The sequence below is a fragment of the Phalangium opilio genome, unplaced genomic scaffold (genome assembly GCF_054372755.1).
Source record: "Phalangium opilio isolate 3A_F unplaced genomic scaffold, DU_Popi_V2 ptg000031l_1, whole genome shotgun sequence".
Lineage (NCBI taxonomy): Eukaryota > Metazoa > Arthropoda > Arachnida > Opiliones > Phalangiidae > Phalangium > Phalangium opilio.
In genome coordinates, this window is record NW_028324158.1 from 4,475,915 (window position 1) to 4,497,977 (window position 22,063).

Consider the following 22,063-nt stretch of genomic DNA (forward strand, 5'->3'; position numbering starts at 1 on the left):
AAACAAAGCCTTAGTTTGACAAGAATCTTAAATTCAAAACAATCCTTAACTTACAAATAGACACTTCATACCTAGACAGACAGCATCGTATCAGGACAATGTGCCGTTTTTTTTCAGTATCTTACACTTCATAATTGAACAAGCATGCAAATGACCACTTCTGCAATAAATAAAAAAAAAATATGTATTTCCGTTAATTTGAAGAGCTTGCTAAATTTCGACTTTAATTCAGAATTACTTAGGTGACGCATTTTTAAATGCCACACTCCTTTCGCGGATTTGAATGATTTTTGATTGTAATTGGCGGATTCGGCGGCCATCTTAGGAAAATAGTTCCTTGATATATACACGTTTTCGTAACTTGATTTAATAGTTAAACAAAATCTAAACTGTGAGCCTTGCATAAAGCCATAACTCCTGCATGCACTTTGGAATTTCAGTACCCGAGATTGAAAAAGTTTAACCAGTCTTCCCGTAAGTTGTGATATTTTTGACGCTAACCATATACAAACTGTATATTACCTTTAACTATATTATTGTCGAGTGAATAAATACGTATGCCAAAGTGTACTTTGTTCTTTAAATGTCTAACGGATTTTCACTAGAAATATAAAAGGAATGGTAGACTATAGCTATTTACCATGGAGCTTTACACTGGGTGGTGCTGAGAAAGTCATGTGACACTAACGTCATAGCAACAGTATATATACTGAATTTAATTATCCCCACTAAACATGGGTACGTTCAATTATGCTCAGTTTCAAGAGTTCGGTTTCCCGAAAACCATTGACTCTTTGTCCTTGACGTACGCCTTTTCTTGTCATATCGGTTTTAAAAAATGTACTCTTAAAATTTCTGTTTTGCTTTCTGCCCCGGAAATCACTTGAAAAGAAAACTGCTTTTTCCACTATTAAATGAGTTCACTAGCAAAGAATAGTAGATTACGTTTTGGATAAAGGTATTAAGATTAAATCATTTCTGAATAAAGAAACCTTTGTTCAACAGCAGGCCTTGCTATAGAAAATAATAATAAGCATTACTTAAATAAGTAAATAGACAAGTTGTACATAAAACCACAGAAGAGTCTTCTTCCGCAGTCGGTCAGCAACCGCTGAGCAAAATGACGTCAAAACCGGAAACGCAAAAAAATCACGCAATAAGAACCCTGCGAAAGCGACTATACACAGCGATGGAATAGCTGAGTGTTTGGTGTTACCAAGAAGTGATATCTAGTTTATTAGGGAGTATAGGTATAAATTCGCCTCATTTCCAGCTTCATCTCCAGTCCAAACGTAGGTCAGGAGTTAGTCCCCGCCTATATCTCATTGGCTCTTGAAACTCACGTCAGGGCGACGTGAATGACGAAAATTACGTATTTTTCGATTGAGGGGAGGCGAAATAGCCCGGCCCTCTTTTAGTCCCCCCTTGTATTTCGAAAGGGGGACTGGGACTATGGCGCGGGAATACTTAGGCATCTTATACCTTCTCCCTAATAAACTAAATATCACTTCTTGGTGTTACTGAACTTTGCCAAAATTTCTGTGGTATTGTAGCATTTAATCGTCAGCTAATATTTGCATGTCCTCAGACAATTTAAATTGAACCGACTGCCAATGCATCGTTGCTACGGCAACAAAGGCGGGGCTTCTGAATATGTAATTCTCTTAAGCATCTTAATCCTCTTTTATTTAAAAGAAGTATGCCGAAGGTAGTTTGAAGCCCGATTCTATTAACTTTGTAGGTGGGCAGTCTAGGTTATTGTTGTCTCTGGTTTGTAAGACTCGGATTAAGTTCAGGAAATAACAATAAAAATTTCGCCATCTTATGTATACGATACGTTCAGTTCAAGACCACTACGCTTATACGCGCTGTATCTATGAAAGAACTCTTTTATTGTCTGCATGTGCCAATACACGTTTCATCCTTCTTCTAGCTTCGAAGTTAAAAAAGATCAAACAGTGCAATATGTAAAAGTCAACGGTCTTATCCATCCACGTCAGAAGTGATGCACAGCCATAATGATATATTGATGAATAGACCATTTTCTATTATAAGCGATCCTGTATTTCCGTTACAATAGAGCGTTCTTTCAATTTGAAGCACTCTTTTCAAGTTTATAACCTTTCGAGGCTAATACTCGAACTTTTTACCAAGTTCAGATTTTAAACGTTGGTGGAATAAAGGAGTGTGTTTGTTGTTGGTAGATTTTGGATATCTCTTTCACCGAATCCAAGTAATGGATATTTCTGGTGATTGACTGTTAGCGATAAAGCATTGATTTTTATCAATTTCGATAGAATATTTTGCCATCCTAAATACAGCCTTTTAGTACACTGCTAGTACCCTTTTACTGTCTCCTCGACAAAGTAATGCAGGAAAACATAACTTTGTACTAAACTTGAGAAATTGTTTATCAATACAATCGTTGTTTCTTGAGGGAAATGTTCAGGTAACATAACATTATGCCTTGAAAGAACGGCCATTTTCTAAATATAAACGGAAAATGTTTAAAAAAAATTAATGATCTCTTATTACAAAATAATTAGCATTTAATTTGTCTTAAAAACGAGTACTACTTTGACGTCATTGGTTTAGTGGCGTCTGCTGAACCGAACCTCTTACCCTTACATCTCTCAGAATGTGAGAATTCAACCAATCCCGTAGGAGTAAGAGGTTCGGTTTACCAGACGACACTAAACCAATGGCGAATGGCGTAGTAGTCCTCGTTTTAAGACGAATTGAATGCCACACTGTAAAAAATAATGGTTTGAAAATGGTGTGTTTATGGTTTTGAAAATTCAAAGAAACCGTACATGGTTTAGAAAACGACCAAACTTGGTCTAAGAAGGGTTTCTCCAAAAGTCTGAACCATGAATGGTTTTGATATTTCATTTCCAAAACCAATAATGGTTTATATAGAGTACTACCTACTTAATGGTTTAACGAAGGTTTCAAATTAATAAGAAATAATTAATTTTTTTAATATTTTTGCTAATATATTTAGAAAAAGGCAGTTGTTTTAAGGTTTAATGTCGTATAATGCTAGGTTATCTGAACTTCCCTTCATGTTTTAAGCGATGGCAATTTTTTTTATTTAATTTATACTTTAACGCTGACTTTCTCAGGTTTTAATCCGGTGTTCAAAATCGCCAAATATCAAACACAGCTCTTTATTTTCTTGCATGGAATAATTTTGAGATGTTTTGAAGATTTCGTAACATAATTATACGATACGAAGCACGATTTAACGTGTATCTTTGTACAATATTTTAAGCTATAAATCGCCCTTAAGAACTCCCTTTTTATATTCGGTATATATCTCTTTGACGTGCTTGGATATTATCCAGAACTTTAACAATAATAAGAGATTTCATTTACACGAATTTGTCCAGGGGTTTACGTTTTAAGGAAGTACTTTTCCAAGGATAAACATATTTTATTATGCAAATTCTTATAACAAAACTAGTTTCAAACTTACGTTGTTAATTGCGTATACGTAATTATGAAATGCGTCGAGTGACAAAAATAATATGAACCTTGAATAGATAACATGAAAAACAAAACAAATATTTTAGCGTCCTCGATAATGATTATTAAACTAAACTGCCTAAGCTACGTTAGCTACTCGGATCTGAAAACCGGGAAAAGCAAGTTCTTTGGGTCTAAAATCTGTATGTGTGTGGGGTTTTCTTTCTTTCTTAAAATATAACGTTCTTTTCAACTTTCAAATTCAATAAAACGATGCGTAATTACGAGTAAATCATAAGCTGCATGTTACGGGTTTATAATAGGTTAAACCAAGAAGTGATATCTAGTTTACTAGTGGGAAGGTATAAATTCGCCACATTTCTAGCTTTATCTCCAGTCCAAACCTAGGTCCGGAGTTAATCCCCGCCTCTAAATTACAACCAGCATCTCATTGGTTCTTGAAAACGCACGTCAGCGCGACGCGAATGACGAAAATTACGTATTTTCCGACTGAGGAGAGGCGAAATAGCCCGGCCTCCTTTTACGTTCCCCCTTGTATTTTGAAACGGGGACTGGAACTATGGCGCGCTAATACTTAGACATCTTATACCATCTCCATAATACACTAGATATCCCATTTTGGTCAAGCTTAACGCTAGTCCGCCAACCAAACAAGGTTTAAAACAATGTGCTAGTGTTAATGATATCAGCTAATTAGTTTCATCAAATTCAGTAACGAATTGTGACTTTGCGTAACAATCAAACATATAAAAACAAACAAACCACTTTCCCAAATACACATTAGATGGATGGTCGAATTTGGTAATGAATTTTAACTGTGCATAAAGGTGAAACATACAAAGAAACCACTTTCTCAAATACACGTAAGATTGCGAAATCTTGAAAGAGAGGGATGTAGTGGTAGACCCCATACCTATAACGTTGCCTCTGTACCCCCACCTACGGCACCGAAGTCCTCCCAGCATCATAGGGGCATGTGCAAGGTACACTGGTAGTTTCAGGTCGCTCATCATCATTTCCAGTCCATCTTACATCATTTTTCCCTGGCGAAATTCGGTAACGAATTGTAACAGTGCGAAAATGTGAAACATCCAAAAATAAAAAAATTAATGACAACAAATAGGCGTGAACTACTTGGTATAAATAATTCTAAATGATACTTTAGTGCAAGATATAGTAAAATGCAATTACTGTTGAGGACTCAAATTTCTAACGTATTTAAAGAGAAGAGCGGTGTCTAATGTATCTCTAAGATGTTACATATTTCACTTTATAAAATCTAAATAACTAAACGATTTAGTTGCTGTACTTTAATGCAAATATGTAACTAATAGCACAGTGACAATAAAATTTGGAACAGTATCTGGGTTCAAAGGTTATCTTTTTAAGCGTAAACAGAAATAAGATACACCCTTACATATTAGAGATCCATTTTCCAAGATGGCCGCCGTTTAAGAATTATATCTTAACAGAAGTTCGTAAGTTTGTCACTGGTTACTGGGAGCTTTTCATGTAGTGACACGGGTGAATCGTCATAGATTCTCGTAAAGCCACTCCTGGCGAGGCGATGTCAATGGCTTAGCACAGACTAAATAGGAAGATGGACTGCAAAACCGAGTGAAGTCAATTCTCGCGTCGTTCTCGAGCTAGCTATCATTAAGTCTCTAGCATTACGCTGAATAGGAAGTGTCATACTTATAAACTTATGACCTTAAGTACGGTGATATAGTAGTCAGTAGTTTTTACTTTTTTCGTCAAAACGCATTTACATATGTAAGAGAGTTATAATTTTTAATTTCTGCCGTATAATTAAATTAAAATCTAGTTAGTATGCGTTTTGAAGGACGTGAAAACACTATAGCGCTTCCGTCCGTCCATCTTTATGGTAATTAACATTAAAAGCGAGAGAAACATATCTATTGCGCATTTTCCAAAGACATACGGCATTTTTCCTCTAAAACTAAAATACAGTGTGGGATACAAAATTGCCTTTCTCATCCCACATATTTTTCTTAACAATACCCACTTTAACTCACGCAAGGCACCTACCTAGTTTATAGTATGTTTCACTTTTTTGGCTTCGCGCGTGTTTACGTAGGTTGTTTGTGTTATGAAGTATGTATTCAGTTTTCACACGAATAGTAAGCCCTTTTTGAGAAGATGGAAAAATTACTTCATTAACGTTATTTAGAAGTAAACGAACTATAGAGTAATGGCACCTCCCTTAATTCAGTACATAACGTTCTATTAGAAGTAAAGATGGAGTGTCACTATTCTATTACGATAGGAATATGTTTTAGCAAGCGACAAATATTGTAATATTTATCGTAAATCCTTGTAATCATATACACTTGATTTATCTCGAATGGTTAAAAATAAGATTTTGCTCTACACTTTCATTTATAATATCTAATTAAAAATGCTTTGGGCCTTTGTTAGCATATTGCTTGTTTTGCTATTACATTTACTTGATTAAATATACAAAACTATATACAACGTAAAATAAAACAAGCTGGTCCAGCAACCAGAACATTTTGCACACCCAATCAATTTATAGGACATTGGTCCAGTGAGGCAGTGACCCCTATAAGTGTCTCAAAGTTATCTTACTTCTGTCCCTGCTTAAAATAAAACCGACGAAATAAATCACAGCAAGACAAGGTTGAAAAGGGGCGGAAATAAGTCAAATACTTTGAGCCTCCTGGAAATTCGCGAGAGCGGAAATAAGCAGAACACTTGAAATGTATCCAGGGACACTATTCTCTAAAAATTTCAATGATTAAATACCCAAATCCAAATGTAAACATTAGGGTTGGTTCCATAAGGAAAGAGAGCTTAAAACCTTATTCTCTAACCCAAATCCAAATCGACATTTGAATCTCCCGCCAAACATTTCACCATCTCAAATTATTCTCTTACTTCTTTAAACCAATTCGACATTTGAATCTCCTGCGAAACACGCAAATGTACGTCACTTCCTCTTTCATTGCATAATTTTATTTCAGCATAAATAACACTAAGGCAGTAAATTAATTACCTACGATAAATTAATTTATTACTTTAAAATTAGAATTTTATTCATTATAAAACTAAGCTTTTCCTGAAGGTTTTGAACCGTTTAATTGAAATTATTTAAACTATTAGTGATGATCAATTGGCCAATATCGTAAATTAACCGATGTCAATACCAATTTATTTAAAATCAATGAAACGAAAATATCAATATCAAACAATTACCCACTGGAAAAGATATCAAGCTATTCTTTAATTTAAATTTCTCAGGTTAAGTTTCAAAAGATGATGAATTTTATTATTTTCTGACACCAAAATTGGCAGCTTCTTTGCATAATTCCCGAAGTTTTTCTATTCCAAAATAGAAATGTTAACGTTTTGTGATATTAAAGGAGAAATATAAATATAATTTTCGTTTCTTTTGAACTAGTTTCTATAAAGGAACTTTAATCAAATGGGCATTTGTATGAGTACACTTACCGATAATGGATTTTACTAATCTAGACAATTACTACGTCTTTTAATTAATATTTTATAAATACTACCTGAGTATTTTTTTAAATATGAAAGATTATATTTTTATTTTAGATTAATGAGTTAAAAAAAATTGGTATCCGTGTTTCAGTTAAGCTTTGATATTGACATCGATTAATTTACGATATCGGCTAACGATCCTAGTCTGTTTATAACATTAAATCGGAACTTCAAGTGTCACTAGACAGTATATAACTTCAAAATCGAGAGTTAGGAACTTTAAAACAATCTCAACAGGATATCCGTGGTTAAACTTATCATTATATGTAATAAGATAATGTGACGAAGCGGCTCACTGAACGTTGGGCAATGGCCTCAGAGTTTTGCTTGCAATGGTCAAGCTAAAATTCCTCACTAAACGCAATCTTCTAAGGAGCTATTAGTAAACTAATATATTACGAACAAAAATGGTCTCACTTAGACAACAAAAATTATACTTAAATGTCCTAAAATATTAATGAGAGGTGTATCTAAGAAGGAGATTGACATCCGTTAATTTACAATATCGGCTCGGCTAATGATGCTAATCTGTTTATAAAATTATATCGGAACTTCAAGTAGTAAATAAACAACACTTGAGCTATTAGTAAAAGAATATATTACGAACAAAAATGGTCTCACTTAGATCACAAAAATTATACTTAGCTTAAAAAATTAATATTTTAATCAAAGTAGAAAATTCAGTTAAGCAAAGGCTTAGAGCTGCCGACTGAAAATATTAGCTTCCCGCGTACATTACTATAGACTCCCGTCTCCCGATAAAGCTGAGGCGCCCCTAATAGCGCGCGGTTCTTCACAGCTGCAATCTCCACTCAGTATCATCTTAAGCTTAAAATACGAGGTTACCTACGTGCATAATATCGAATCGCCGTGATAGCGAGGCGCCTAGGCGAACTTCGCGAGCCCCGAACATCGCTCGAAAGAGTCGAAAAGCGAACAACCTCGTCCGAGGGATCAGCCACTGGCGTATTCCCCCGGTATTACCTCTTTGGAAGTTTTAATGCCGTAAATTCGGGCGATATGCCTTTAATCCGTTCTAATATTGAAATAAAAACTGTAAAAAGTAATCCCGAGTGTATTTCCGCGTTAAATGGCTTTATACGCTTCCCATCTTACACCCTCAGAAAGACTTTATTACAGAGTGGCTTCTCCCTCGTCAAATTTTCCGTATATAGTAATATTTTGCAAACGCCATCTAGATGTCGTGTGCAAAATAAAAATGCAGCTTTTTGGGTCTCGTTTATGAAATATATGATAATATTGTCTTGAAAAGTAGGAGTAGAATTAATCGACAAAAATTAAAAAATAGAGTAATTCATGAAAAAATTAAATGTTTTAGAAATCAAATATTTTAAATATTTAATTACAATTAAATTTAACATTTAATTCCAAATTTAAGTTCTTCCCATGTTCTGAATCGACTATTAGCTTTGAGATTAATCAAAAATAAATACCGATCAGGTATACGTCAATTAGACAGTCACATAATATTAAAATAAATTAATACTTCATGAAAAAAACTGACATTGGGCGAATATGCAACTAGATACCAAAGTGACCAATTCGTGTAGAAATTCTATATTCATGTGAAAAATTAATGCATTTACGGTAGAAATTTCGCTTGCCTCTTTATGATAAATTGTATCGCTTCCTAAGGGGTGTAAATTCATTGCAAAATATCGTCAATATACGTTAATTTTTAATTTTTTTTATATTTGGACCCGAAATTTAAAAAAAATATCGGGCTGTTGACTTGTAAATATAGAGAGGGAGTCTGAGACTAAAAACCCGTTTTTGCGTTGGCGTTCGACACCCGAATTTTAATTGCTAATGACGGTTTCACTCAAAACTCGGGGCTAATTTTAATTCATAAATCATGTACACTTTTATTTTTAATATACAGGTTGTTTCTGATAAGTCTCCCATAAATTAATGGGCGTGTTCTTTGGGTAAAACCATTAGCTCATCAGATATAGTCCATAAGTTTGTCCCTGGTTACTGAGAGCTTGTCATAAAGTGACGTAGGTGAAACGTCATAGATTCTCGTAAGGCGACTTCTGATGAGGCGCTGTCAACGGCTTAATACAGACTAAATAAGAAGATGGAGGTACTGCAAAACTGAATGTAGTCAATTCTCGTGTCGTTCTCGAACTAGCACTACGAAGTGTAATAATTAGCTTTAGTCTACAGGCGTGCGTCACGTGTACTAATATTATACTTTTGCTGTATAAAGGTTCAATAACGTTTTTAAATTGAAAACTACTGAAAGCTGATTTATCTTACACCCCATGCGTGATTTATTTCCTTGTTTTAGAGACACATTGTTTTGAGAACCCATATCTCCGTAACAAAAGGTTGTAGAGACTCCATATTATCTTTCACTTTCCATTCAATTTCAAAGAACGGTTAAGGCAGACTTATCAGAAAAACTCTGTACATACGTGTATGTTAAGCACTGTTGGAGTTGTTCCGACATTTCTTTGGAGTGGCTATCCTAATAAATTGGGTAAAGAGGTGGTTCCCCATCTATCAAAGTATAATTCAATGATGAAGTTAACGTGGGAATTTTCTTGCATTAATCATAAATTAAATGATAAAGACGTAAAAAAGTTCCACCCTTCAGAACATATTAGAATGCACCCTATTCAAAGGGGGCTGCAGTATCGTGTACTAGACATATGGATAAGACGGTACATCAGGTATGTAGACCCAAAGACGTTCAATTGGCTTCAACGTTACCAGTCCATTTAATTCCATATTGTTTGAAATATTTGGATCTACATATCAGATGTTACATCTAAAGACAACAAGGTGGTCTAACTATAAATTCTATTTTACCACCAATCTTTCAAAATGGTCTATTGTGTCAAACAAATTAATTGAAAGTAACAATGTAACTTCAAGTTTTGAGGGTTATAAAGTTAAAGGTAGAAAAAAAAACCTAATTTCCACATCTTGGCACCATATTTGGCAAACTTTAAGGTGAAGTTGCACTAAATACGTTAAAAAACAACCCTACTCATGTTATTGCGGTATCTGGATAAGTCAGAATTTTTAAAATTGGGGGAAAAGGTCACAGCTTAGTAATGGATTTAAAAACGTTTTCGTAAATATTTCAGGATAAGGCGGGGATTTCTTTTGGCCCATCGAATCAAATCTAACCATGGGTCGAGCAATGCGAAGCATAAGCCCCTTCGATGTAAAAAAAGGTTTAGGCATTCCTCAGGATTGAGCCATAGAAGTTGGTTGACTCATAGCCGTTTTGTGCGCACTCTCTGGACCCAAAGCGCCTCGAATCCAGGTGCCGAAAAGCGAGATGGAAGGCAATATTCTACTCTGTGTCTTTCCCTCTTAGAGGCATGTTGGTCAAGTGTTCTAGACAGAAATTGATCAGGGATAACCTTAGAACGTCAGGGATTTTAATGCAAAGCACTGGCATGAAATGATATGTTTATAAGCACAACAAAGTGACTTTTCTACAAATGAAGGGACGTGTAAAATTGGTCGGAGAGAAATATGATGGCGTGATCGCTATATTTTCAGAATACATAATGAAATAATAGTTACTACAAATTGAATTTAATTTCAGGTCGTTATGCTTGACTGACCCATGGACTGACTGAGATCATGATGGAAATTTCTTCGTTGGCCATCAGCGAGAGATCAGATGGTCTAGTGCAAGCACGCTCCACGTGGAATAGCAGGAACGAAATCGCGTTTGAAACTACTTCACTTCACGATGGTTCCCGTATCGGATTGAATCAACTATTGAACTTTGTGTGAACTTTGACTTTTGCGGTGCGGTTTAACGGTTAAGTACATGGAACTTTGCGTGTTTTTTATGGTTAAATCTGGATTCATTTACGGTTATCAGCGAATTCATAGGAGTGCCAAAACTAGTGGGTGAGTAAATTGTTTTCCATACGCATTAGCAAACTTTTAGGTCAGAGCGTTGCGTCTCGTAGTCCCTTACCCTTTCAGGTCAGCTCACTGCGTCCCGTAGTCCCTTACCCTTTCAGGTCAGATCATTGCGTCTAATGCAATGCTAGTTGTAACTAGTGAGAAGTACCAAATGTGGCAACGTGCAGTAAAAATTTTCAGATCAAAGCGCAGCGTCCCATAGTCCCTTACCCTGTCAGGTCAGATCGTTGCGTCTAATGCAATGCTAGTTGTAATTAGTGAGAAGTACTAAATGTGGCAACGTGCACTAAAAACTTTCATGTCAAAGCGCAGCGTCCCCATAGACCCTTACCCTTTTGCGCAAATTTGGAGGTCACATGTTCATGTCACCTTGAAAGGACCTGTTAACATTGTTTTCTAAAAGTCATCGATGGAACAGCTAAAGGCAGACCAACGAGGATCCATGTTTATTATAGTGATAGCTAGAGCATCGTGGGACTACCTATACTATGAACATATTGTGACACTGCAATAGAATTTGGAATGTAAAATTGTGCAAACGGTTTCCTAGTCGCGCTAAAACTTTAAAAAATATACATTTTAGTCGCGTCATAATTAGTTTAACCAAATTTAGCTTTGTGAACTTTCGCGTGGTATGTGAGCGTCGTGTTTATGCGCGCATGTGAGGCGTCACCATCTTTGGTTAACTAAATGTAAGACCCATTTTTTCAATGTTTTTGTTGTTTGTCGCTAGCTCAATTACGTCCCTGTACACTATTTGATTATGAATGACGTCACGAATTTCCTATGGTTCATCAAACCATACATGGAGCAGTGCTAAATATGAAACCAAGGCGATCAACTAATTTTGGTAATCGCCTAAAAGTGGTCGGGGATTTTTGGAAAAATTAGTCGGCAATATTTTGGGATATTTTTAAAAAATTCATTACGAATAACTAGAAAGAGTGGGATGTTTGGAAAAACTCCTTAGGAATAACCTGGAAAGTCTGGACTATTTTGAAAAATCCCTTAGCAATAGACTTAAATGTCTGGGATGCTTCGAAACATTCCTTGGCAATAACCTAAAAAGTCTGGGATACTTGGAAAATTTCCTTAGCAATGACCTAATAAAAAGTCAGGGATACGAATCCCGTGTTAGGAGACGGGTTTTCGACTAGCACTTTACTCAGTTTAAGTACCAATTGTAACTTGTTTTTCTTAGGAATTGCGGAAATATATCCGAAATGACGATAATAACTAAACGTGGCTTATGCCTCTTAACCTTTCAATTAAATCTTCTTAGGATACCTTAACTATTATTGATTCAGTTTCGTCCTATTTTCTATCTACGTCTTAAACCATAATCTAAATTATACATAGAAACGGAGTTTCGAGTGGCCTTGACTCCTTGAGATTTATACTTATGGGTTTGGTTTATGTAGACTATCGGATTCACGAAAAACAATCATGAATAAGTGAAACTAGTTATGAAACAAATTACTACTCCTTTCACTCTGGACGTTTTGTCGTCGCTCAACACTTTCTCCCATTAACCGTGGCTAATTCCGTACCTCATCCGAGTCTTCCATTAAACTGTTCAAGTTCAGAAACGATCCATTACACCAAATGAACAGTTGTTCGTTAAACTATATGATCTGGATTGGGCCAGCTTTCTCAGGAGGGCTAGGAAGTAGGAAATGCCGCAACTAGTCCATAGTGTTTGCGCTGTTGCGATTTCTTGCTTAGGTAACTTATATCCAATCCAATATTTCATCAATAATATGAGGATGTACTGTTTAGAACGACGCTAACGAACTTAGATATTACGATGTACAGTGTAAGAAAATGTCTAACGCTCAATACGTATGATCTTAATTCAATTTGGCGATGCGAGAAAAATTACCCTTGACCTGGTATTCAATTTGGGCTTAATATATTTTGAATGTTGAAATAGGGGAGCTAGATTGAAAACGTGAAATCATTATTGTCGACGGGTGAAAGAAATTCTGAAGGTAGTAGAATCCCATAATCTTCTCTCTCTCTCGCGCTCTCTCTCCTTTTAAATATGTCGAGCAAACGTAAAACACAATTCACAATGCTTAACCTTACTAGTACAATTAAATGATATGCTTCAACTTTTATAATTCTCATCCTTTTAAAATATCACCTCACCACACCACAAACCTCTCCCTTCAATGATGAACGAAAGCTTTTATACTGCCAAAGGTGGTAGTCTGGCAAGCCACCGCCGACAACAACATCAAGTCAGAGCCTGATCGTATACATCATACATACGATTATACATACATTAAAACATATGTAACCTTATGGACATTTTGAAATATCCAATATGATTATTTTAGTTACATTTTTTTTACAATTGCGTGAAACCCATATTAGAATAGCAAACTATATTCAGCACATATTTCGCTTAAGCAATTACTTGTCTAACCCATAAATTTAGAGTCCACCTCAATTCCCTTGGGAAAAGCAAATTCTAAAAGTGTAACTAACTGACTGACAATAACAAACATATAGTGTATTTTTCGCCGTAATCTCGGATTAAACCTACAGAATGAGTCTTGTTAAATAATAGTTTCCATTGACATTTAAGTTCAATTTATCCCTTCTTTCTAAATGGGTTTTGTTTAGAAACAATGGCGCCTATTTTACTATAAACATTTAAGAAAAAAAACTGAGTTGATAAAAGCGGCGGAACGCTTCGCGCATGCTCGAACACATAAATCTTGAAAAGAATGGAAGAAACAACAACAAAACTGTTTAAACGTCTTAGGCGGCAAAGAGAGCTCGAAGAGATTAAATTCGCCTTTCGCGCCCGCCGCTGAAAGATATAGTATCCACCGCGCCGCGACATGAAGTTCGAGCTTAGCACTCTCGAAGCAAAAAAAGAAATATCTAAATATAAATTTTTCCTCCAGTAGCTGGGAATCAGATCCTCTTGGGTCTTCTTTCTTCCGTTTTAAGTCTCTCCTGGCTCCCAGCCCATCACTCTATCTCTACGGCCGTCTATTATTCTATCTTTCTAGTCTCTAGAGAGCGAGGGGTGCTACCAACTATTTATAGATCCTTAAAACTCCTTCGCCATGGACTTTGTCGAGATACCAGGACGAATTCGTGTTTTGGAAAACCTTTTAAATCACAAACGTAGTCGTGACTCCTGCAAACTGTCTTTCCACTTTTCAAACGAGACGAAAATAAGGTCTAATTGACCGGCGACCGCTAGTCTATTGTGTACATAGTTTTCAGACTAGTAGTATTAATACAATGTACACATACAAGGATTCTAGGCTACTTTGAGGACAAAAATGCAGACTACTTTGTCGTCAAAGTAGCCTGGCCTCCTTGTTTAAATGGTATGAATCCTCCTATTCTGAAAAACGATGTGTCTACAACGTGTTTCTGAATGGTCTGTAAGAAACTATAAGAGACGTTTTTCAGACTATTCTGAGTTTAAAATGTTCTATGACATTATCGACTCTAAATCGAACAAAGGACACTTTTTACTGTCCTTTCAAAAACACTTTGTATGTTTGAGAAATCGACTCTAAATTACTGATCACCTGAAAATTGATCGTTAGTATTAGATGCTCGGTAAGAAGACAGACATTTAGAAAGTGGTACTGGATAGGTTACTAAAACATCTTGCCACTATATCAGCCACTAGTTTTTGTCTATACTATCACGTGCTATGTAGTACCTTGTAGCGCAACTAGGTCGTTAACTATCTTGAATTAAAAGGTCACTCAGATTTGTTCATATCGAGTCAAGTAACTTAATGTGATGAAAAACGAAGCGCTTGACTTCCTTTCGGTCCAAAAACATGAATTTTCAACGGTGAAACACGACATTCCGTATTAAAACGTTACGAATGTCTTTAAAATTACATTGTCTATATGAAACTCCGAAATTTGCATTGACCTAGGCTGTAATATCATTGAACACCGAAGCCAAGGATCCAACCATTCTTCACACGCTGTGCGAAATCTCTCTTGCGTTGTTAAATTAAAATTTCGTGAAGAAAATATTCCTTTACTATAGTTCTTAGAACAAAGTGTAGCACCACAATTCGATAGGATAGCTTGGTATCCCTGTCCTTCGTAAATGGGGAGTCCCTGATAAGTTTAACTTCCAAAACTTATGAAAAAAACTTTAAATAATTGCAGAAGTAAATAGGGGGAAGTAGGTTTCTCTATGTATTTTTTGAGGCGTCACTTTACGTGATTTTTCGCGCCACGCATTAACCACACTTTTTGGCGGGAAACCGCGGAGGAACACATAGATCACGTGACAGACTGAACTATTTTCTAAAGTTCGTCTGCTCTTGTTTATGTTGGTTCTCTGATCTCTGACCCAAAACGTTGTTCAGTATGTATTTTATTTATATATTTTAAACTTAATAATAGTCTAATTATTAAAGTATAATATTCATTATGATTAAATTAAATTTTAGAAGTTGAAATGGACCTAAACGATATATTAAAACATTCTAAGGAGGAATTCAAAGTGATTTCCATTTACAAAAATCGTTTTGAGTTGTTTTCCAAATTAAGAACAACAGGTGAACTAGAAAAAGTATCGCAGATAATGTTTTTTGAGTTAATGAAGATGAAAGAAGTTAACACAGTTAATGAAGACTATGGATTGTTATTAAATTCTTGGCAACAGTGGAGGACTGATGTGATATCTTTAGCCTTTGGGTTTGACAAAAGTGAAGATCAGAGCCAATCAAGTCAGGCGGAAATTATAGAAATTGTGCGGAAAAATTTTAATTCTAAATCTGACGGAGTCATTGAGGACATAGTGATCATTTTGAATTGGATGGGGCATGCAATTCTTGATTGCTATAACCAACAACAAACAAATGCACAATCTGAGCTCTTATCTGGATCAGAAGGCAATGCAAGCGCTGGTGCAAATATTGAAAATGTATCTTTGAGGCACAAAGAAACAGACATTCTATACGCAGCTTACAGATTAGGGGGAGGAACCCTTGGGGAGATTATTAAAGTTAATAAGGCGCGAATGAACAATTCAAACCTCTCTTTCTCCCAAGTCAATAAAGCCTCACATCTTTTAAATATTTCTCAGCTACTTTGTGACCCCATTAAAACTGCCAATACAATACCAAAAGCAATGCATAACAGAGACAATGGTGGCATGTATTTCTTGCATGAATCACTTGTTCAGTATGCAAATGAAGTAGCTAATATCATTGCTGTCCATTACAGAAGTATTAGCAAAATGGATGAGAGGAATGTCATAAGTAAGTTTGTTAGAAACTGATAGTCATAGCTTTTTACTAATAATTTATGTTCTGTTTTAGAAAACACAATGAATCTTCTTAAATGTAATGAAACTTTGAAAGAAATGTTTTATTCAGCTGTGTCATCAATAAAAGATTTTGAGAAATGTTGCTTCCCACAAGAGGTTCTGGAAGAATTTAGAAATGTACACTTAAGGAAGATGGGCCATGCACTTTTAAACGATATAATCTTAGCTAAATGTGATAAAAAAAACAGGAAAAACAAAGACCGTGGTCAAGGAGGCCAACTGTTGAGAGACCAGCTGTACACCATTTCATCGGGGTCAAAGAAGGTAGAAAAATCAAAGACAAAAAGTGCAAATAAAAGGAAAACTTCTGATCCAATTCAAACAAAAATAAACTCGAAACAAACTATCTCAGTCAAAACAGCCTCAAAAGAAGAAAAATCTGTTTTAAAACAAACCTTAAAAAAACGAAAACTTTTTCAAAATGATGATGACCCAGTTGAAAAAGTCACACCAAAATTAATATTAAAGAAACCAAACCTTTTTGAAAACGAAAATGACGAGGACCAAATCAAAATAGTCACAAGTTCAGTCAAAAAAGATGCAAAAGAACAAAAACGTCTTTCAAATTCAGTATTAAAGAAACTAAACGTTTTTGAAAACGATAGTCAGAAGGATCTAGTCAAAGCAGTCGCAAAAGAAAAAAAAAGTCTTTCAAAGTCAAAGAAACGAAACGTTTTTGATAACGATAATCTGGAGGATCTGGCGAAAATAGTCAAAACAGCCCCCAAAGAAAAAAAATGTCTTTCAAAACCAACCTGTAAAAAGATTTGTGATAAAACATATCCCTTAAAGGACGACCAAATTTGTGAAAATACTTCAACTAGAGGAAGAATTAGGAAAAAAAAATTTAATAATGATTTTGTTTATTAAACATTAGTTCCTAAAGCCAAGCTAAAACTAAGAAATAAGTTCCTATATAAACATTACAATAATTTGCATTGGCTTTGAAATGTATTAGGATGTTGAAAGATTTTGTTTTCTCTCGTTTTATTAAACAGTCTCTTGACCCACGTTAGTACAATCCAATATTGACGATACGTCTAACTCAACATTCCTATAAATATTCTCACCAGTTTTGACAGTTTTTGCGGGACTTTTCATATCAGCACTAATAAGAAGCGATCTTCGCGCGGTTTTGTAATTAATGCTTGTAAGTTTTCCAGCCGTTATAAAACGTAATTGGCTAAAAAACGATTCTACAATACTGCCATTAACTTTTACAGGATACATATAAAAGGTTTTATATCTTTCATGAAAGTCTTTGACAAAGCCAAAAAATCCAAAAACCATAACACGCAAAAGATCCCATGTTTGCCATGCTAAAAAACACTTTCCTTCTTTTCCTGACAACAGTTTCCCACTCTTAATAGTCTCTATCGCCCAGCTTTCAAAGTATTTGTAACCTTTCAAAATATTTCTAACTGGTTCGGAGTCAAGAGAAAACACCTTTTTGTGGGAAAGAAAACCAGCTTCAAATAAATTATGACATGCCGAAAGAAAGTCATAGCAAGCCATGACTTCCTTGCTATCATGGGGTGATTCAACTATTGTAGTTTCTTTATCACATGGAAAATCAGGTGTATTGTTTTCATTTCTTTTAGCTTCATCATTATTAGGTAAGAAATGAGAGTTTGGATTGGCATAATTAAAAAGTTCGTTTAAAAATGGTTTTTGTTGAAGTATTTTTGCCGGAGTCACGTTTAATTTGGTCCATGCATCCCGCTCAATGTAAGAGTGGCGCAAACCTTTAACTTGAGAAAGTTCAAGATTATCTTTTCTTATATCTTCCCTGGCTTCAACATCTTGGACCTGTTTCCAACCAAACGAAACTCCCCCCTTTTCAAACGATCTAGTTCCATCTTCCTTAGAATGACTTAATCCATTAATTAAATTTTTTAATTGGTGGCTTGGGCAAATTATCCAGTAAATCCATCTATCCGGTAAAAGGGGGTTTTTAAATCTTGGTTGAACTTCGAAGTTGTAACTTCCATTATCTTCAGTCGCGAAAGAATATTGACCCGTCACCCCGTGCGTAGATTTAATCATTTTCAAGTTGGAACTAGCTCCATCACAAATGATAGCCGAAATTAAAAAACCAACCGATTGAAAAGCGAATATGCACTTCTGGGTTAATACAGTTAATTGTTCGTGGGAAAAGGGAAAAGCACTAGGAAAAAAAGGACCAATGACGTCAAATTTATCTCCAGTGCAGCGCCAAATGTATTGTAAAACATATTGGGCTGCCAGGCATTCATTCAGAGACTTTGATTTGTAAAAATTTTGAAGTGATGGGATTTCATTCTTATCCATAGCTAATCCTATGAATTCATTGGTATTGGCATTCCATACCATTTTGCCAATAACTTTAACTTCATCTAAAACTAAGAAACCGTCTTGTGGTGGTTTCTTTATCTCGTCATATTGTTCAAACTTGCTCTTAAATTTCATACTTTCTTTCTGGAGGTGTTCTACATCTATTCCAGCACCACATTTAAATTTCTGTACCTTTCTTTTAATAGTGTGAACGCTTGGCAAATTTAATATTCTGAGAGACTTCAAAGCTCTATACGAAGCCGGTGATCGTGAATATAGTGTTAGGGCAAGACGATATGTTAAAGCGCTCCATCTATTTCCTGTGCTTGTGCCTAAATTTTTCCCCTGGTCTTTCAAAATTTCCCCTAGTCTGGTGTTTTCACTATCCGTGTCCCAAGATATCTTAAATGCTTTGGCTAGAAGAGGGTTTTGTTTCTTGACCTCTAAAATGATTCTTTTTACGTCATTCTTGTGGTTTACATTTATGTCACTTAGCACTTGTGCTAATTCATAACTTTGCTCTGTGTTAAGAGTTACTGAATTTTCCTTGATGTCTTTCTCCAATTTTCTTAATCTTTTCTTTTGTCGGTATCTTTCATTACGTAAGTTCTTAATTCGGATATTTCGGCTTTTGGGTGTTAAATCTTGGATGGGAAATTTCGAACTGATACATCTTCTTCTAAGCTTGGTTCTTGGGGTTGCAGGAATCGTTTTCCGTCTACGTGTAAGGTACCTGTAAAAAGTGAAAATGCAATGGATTTAACGACAACATACTTGAGTTTATTAATGCCCTTAGCCTGTGTTAGCTAACAGTATTTACTTTTCTAAAGCAGAGCACTTAGGACACATTGATCCTTTTTCTGCCGATGCAACTGAAGATTGTACTTTAGTTTTCCTGAATAAGACTGGACAGTGCTTTGACTGCCACCTTTCACAAGGATGGTGAATTATTTCTAAACTCTTAGGTTTTGCAATTGGAAGATCCTATAATATATGAAACCAGTTGTTAATTTTTTGCACTGTGCAATAAGTATCCATTGGGGAAGACATACCTTTTTAATTCCTGAACAAAACATGTTAGTTTCCTTAAGATAATTGAGAGCCCTAAAAACAGGCACTGGATCCACATCCATTATTTCAGCATCCCAATATGTCTCGTGTATAACAGGCTTGAAAAGCAAATTGACAGAAACAATTCCTTCCGATGAAAACTTTATTCTAACTGGAACTTCATAGACACCACCAATATCTTGCAGCGAGTCTTTTCGGAAAACTTCCAAACAATAACATGAGCCAAGAGAGTTTCGTATAAAAACAAACTCGAGATCTGTGAAAATCATAGATTGCAATACCCATATATGGTTGATGAAATGAAAATTAAAACTTTGATTACCTTTTCTTTCTTCAATAAGAGGAAGAACACTCCGAATAGGGTCAGATATTTTAGGGTTATTGGAAGAGTAAAGTTTTGCAGGACTTAGCACGGATACTGATTCTAACGGATTGTTTAAAGTGGTACCGCTAATGTTTGAGAAAGTTCTTAAAAGGTCTGACTGTGGCTCATCAAATGATTTATCAACACTATTATTCTTCTGATTAATTTCTTGTAACGCTCCGATGCATCCAATAGTTAGTGCATTTTTATATTTTGGGTTACGCTCACATTGTTCACTGTCATTGTTTTTCCTTTTTCTATTTGAATTTAGAGTTTCCACTTTCTTTTCTTCCTCCACGCTTAGCTTAGAGATAGGCTCGCAAAGGCTTAACTCTTCGCTTGTCTTGTTTACAGTTGAGGAAATATTAACTTGAATACCTTTATGTTTACTGTTGGTTTTAAATTTAAAATTTGCTTGAGTTTTCTTCTCACTGGTTTCTCGATAAGTTAAATTACATTGAACATATTGATCCATCGTTAACCTTAAGTACGCAGATAGCGACGGACGATGCAGACGACAACGATATTAATACAGTTTCCCAACCCCGGTTGAACTTTTATAATTCGCTTTATATCCGAACGATGGCGCGTTGACAAAAAACGAGGTAAAATCTCAGACTCTCGCTGATTGGACGAATTCAAATTTTTGACTACTCAACTTGTTTTTAAGGGTAAATGGACGACTTACACTAGTTAACCATAGAGAAACCTACTTCCCCCTATTTACTTCTGATAATTGTTAGTAGAAGACAATAATTAGGAGTTTAGCTTGTCCTTGGGTTGTCGAAGCTTAATTTTTAGGGTTCAAATAAGATTCTTAATTTGAGATGAACCTTGTGTAGTGAGCTTGGTTTTATTGTGAACTAGAGAAAGTTACCCGGCATTGCTTGTTCCTTTAAGATGTAGAAAAGGGAAGGTTTTTCCTGTCAATGCTAACAATAAACACATCACTCCGTCTGACCCAAAGAACACTCCCTTTAATTAATGGCAGACTTAATCAGAAGCACTCTGTATAGACTATCCCAATTACATTGTCGATAATATCCCAAAATGTTACTGAAATAACATAATGAGGTTTTCAATTTTAACGAAGATTGCCATATCAAATACAGCTAACACTTATCATTGTGCCCTCATAAACCATGCTAAATTCTATGCGAACTTAGCTTAAATAACATTTTCTGTTTAACGAGCAGCAAAATATGTTATGCGTAACACCTATAAACGGGGAGTTCTTAATGCATAGGTGCTCCCTCAAAATTCACTAATACATTTTAGAAAATGACTTTAAAATAATTCTTTGTTGGTAGAATTTGAAGTCAAGTTTCTTTTAATCGTACCAAGTTAATATCGTTAGTTTAAGTTCTTGTTCAAAATGCCCACTACTATGCTATTACTTTAAACTACTTCATATTACCAGCTTAGGCACACTTCCACCTTTAAACGTGCTTTTGTGCCAGGTAAAGGCTCATCAGTATTCTTAGATTGGAGGCTATTGAAATTGTCTAAACAAGAGGAGCAATCTGATATGTCTTACTCCTCATGTGTGCCTATTTCCTTGTTTTAGGGGCCATAGTTTAGGGGGCCATACCTCCGACACTAAATGTATCAGACCCAATGTTCCTTGACACTTCGCTTAAGGCATTTTAAGACGATACAACGTTTGACTCAACTAGATGGGTCAAAAACTTGAGTCAGCTAAAATTGGTCAGTGATAAATTCAACCTGTCCAACTTTAGTTCACAAGTCCCAACTAGTTTACTCAATCCAAATTGACTCATCTTAATGAGTCAAAATGTTGTAGTCTGAATAGGCAGACTTATCAGAAACGTTGAATTGTGAGCACTTAAAACATAACTTAGCTGCTTTACACATGGCGAAATAATGGTGAATCGAAGTAAAACAACCCCAAAGTAAGAAGAGCAAATTTTTATAGTCTCTGGTAGTCCAGTACACTTAGTTCTACTCAAAAAGGTTTCGATTATTAGTACCTCCTTCTCAACAGTCAGTCAGGACCTTTTATTTAGG

The 22,063-nt window shown here is 35.5% G+C and overlaps 2 protein-coding genes and 1 long non-coding RNA gene across 5 annotated transcripts in view; 2 read left to right on the top strand and 1 right to left on the bottom strand.

Moving 5' to 3' along the window:
• The window catches only part of LOC149690132 (uncharacterized), a 58,982-nt gene extending 47,404 nt beyond the window's left edge, over nt 1–11,578 (top strand). The window contains exon 3 of the long non-coding RNA XR_016383623.1: nt 10,625–11,578. This is a non-coding gene — a long non-coding RNA (uncharacterized LOC149690132). The remainder of the gene's footprint in view (nt 1–10,624) is intronic.
• A 3,544-nt stretch (nt 11,579–15,122) lies between these two features.
• LOC149690134 (uncharacterized) lies at nt 15,123–17,198 on the top strand. 2 transcript variants are annotated; one of them, XM_089869628.1, is made up of 3 exons: nt 15,123–15,321; nt 15,407–16,219; nt 16,280–17,198. In XM_089869628.1, the coding sequence occupies exons 2-3, from the start codon at nt 15,415–15,417 to the stop codon at nt 17,155–17,157; spliced, it is 1,683 nt and encodes a 560-aa protein (XP_089725754.1). In that variant the 5' UTR covers nt 15,123–15,321; nt 15,407–15,414; the 3' UTR covers nt 17,158–17,198. The 2 variants fall into 2 exon arrangements, with proteins under 2 accessions (XP_089725754.1, XP_089725753.1); XM_089869627.1 differs by having other exon boundaries at nt 15,123–16,219.
• LOC149690135 (uncharacterized) lies at nt 17,131–20,753 on the bottom strand. Of its 2 annotated transcripts, XM_089869626.1 has the most exons (4): nt 19,994–20,751; nt 19,653–19,927; nt 19,421–19,584; nt 17,131–19,333 (listed from the first exon to the last, which is right to left on the bottom strand). In XM_089869626.1, the coding sequence occupies exons 1-4, from the start codon at nt 20,508–20,510 to the stop codon at nt 17,278–17,280; spliced, it is 3,012 nt and encodes a 1,003-aa protein (XP_089725752.1). In that variant the 5' UTR covers nt 20,511–20,751; the 3' UTR covers nt 17,131–17,277. The 2 variants fall into 2 exon arrangements, with proteins under 2 accessions (XP_089725752.1, XP_089725751.1); XM_089869625.1 differs by having other exon boundaries at nt 19,653–20,753.
• Nucleotides 20,754–22,063: the final 1,310 nt, after the last annotated feature.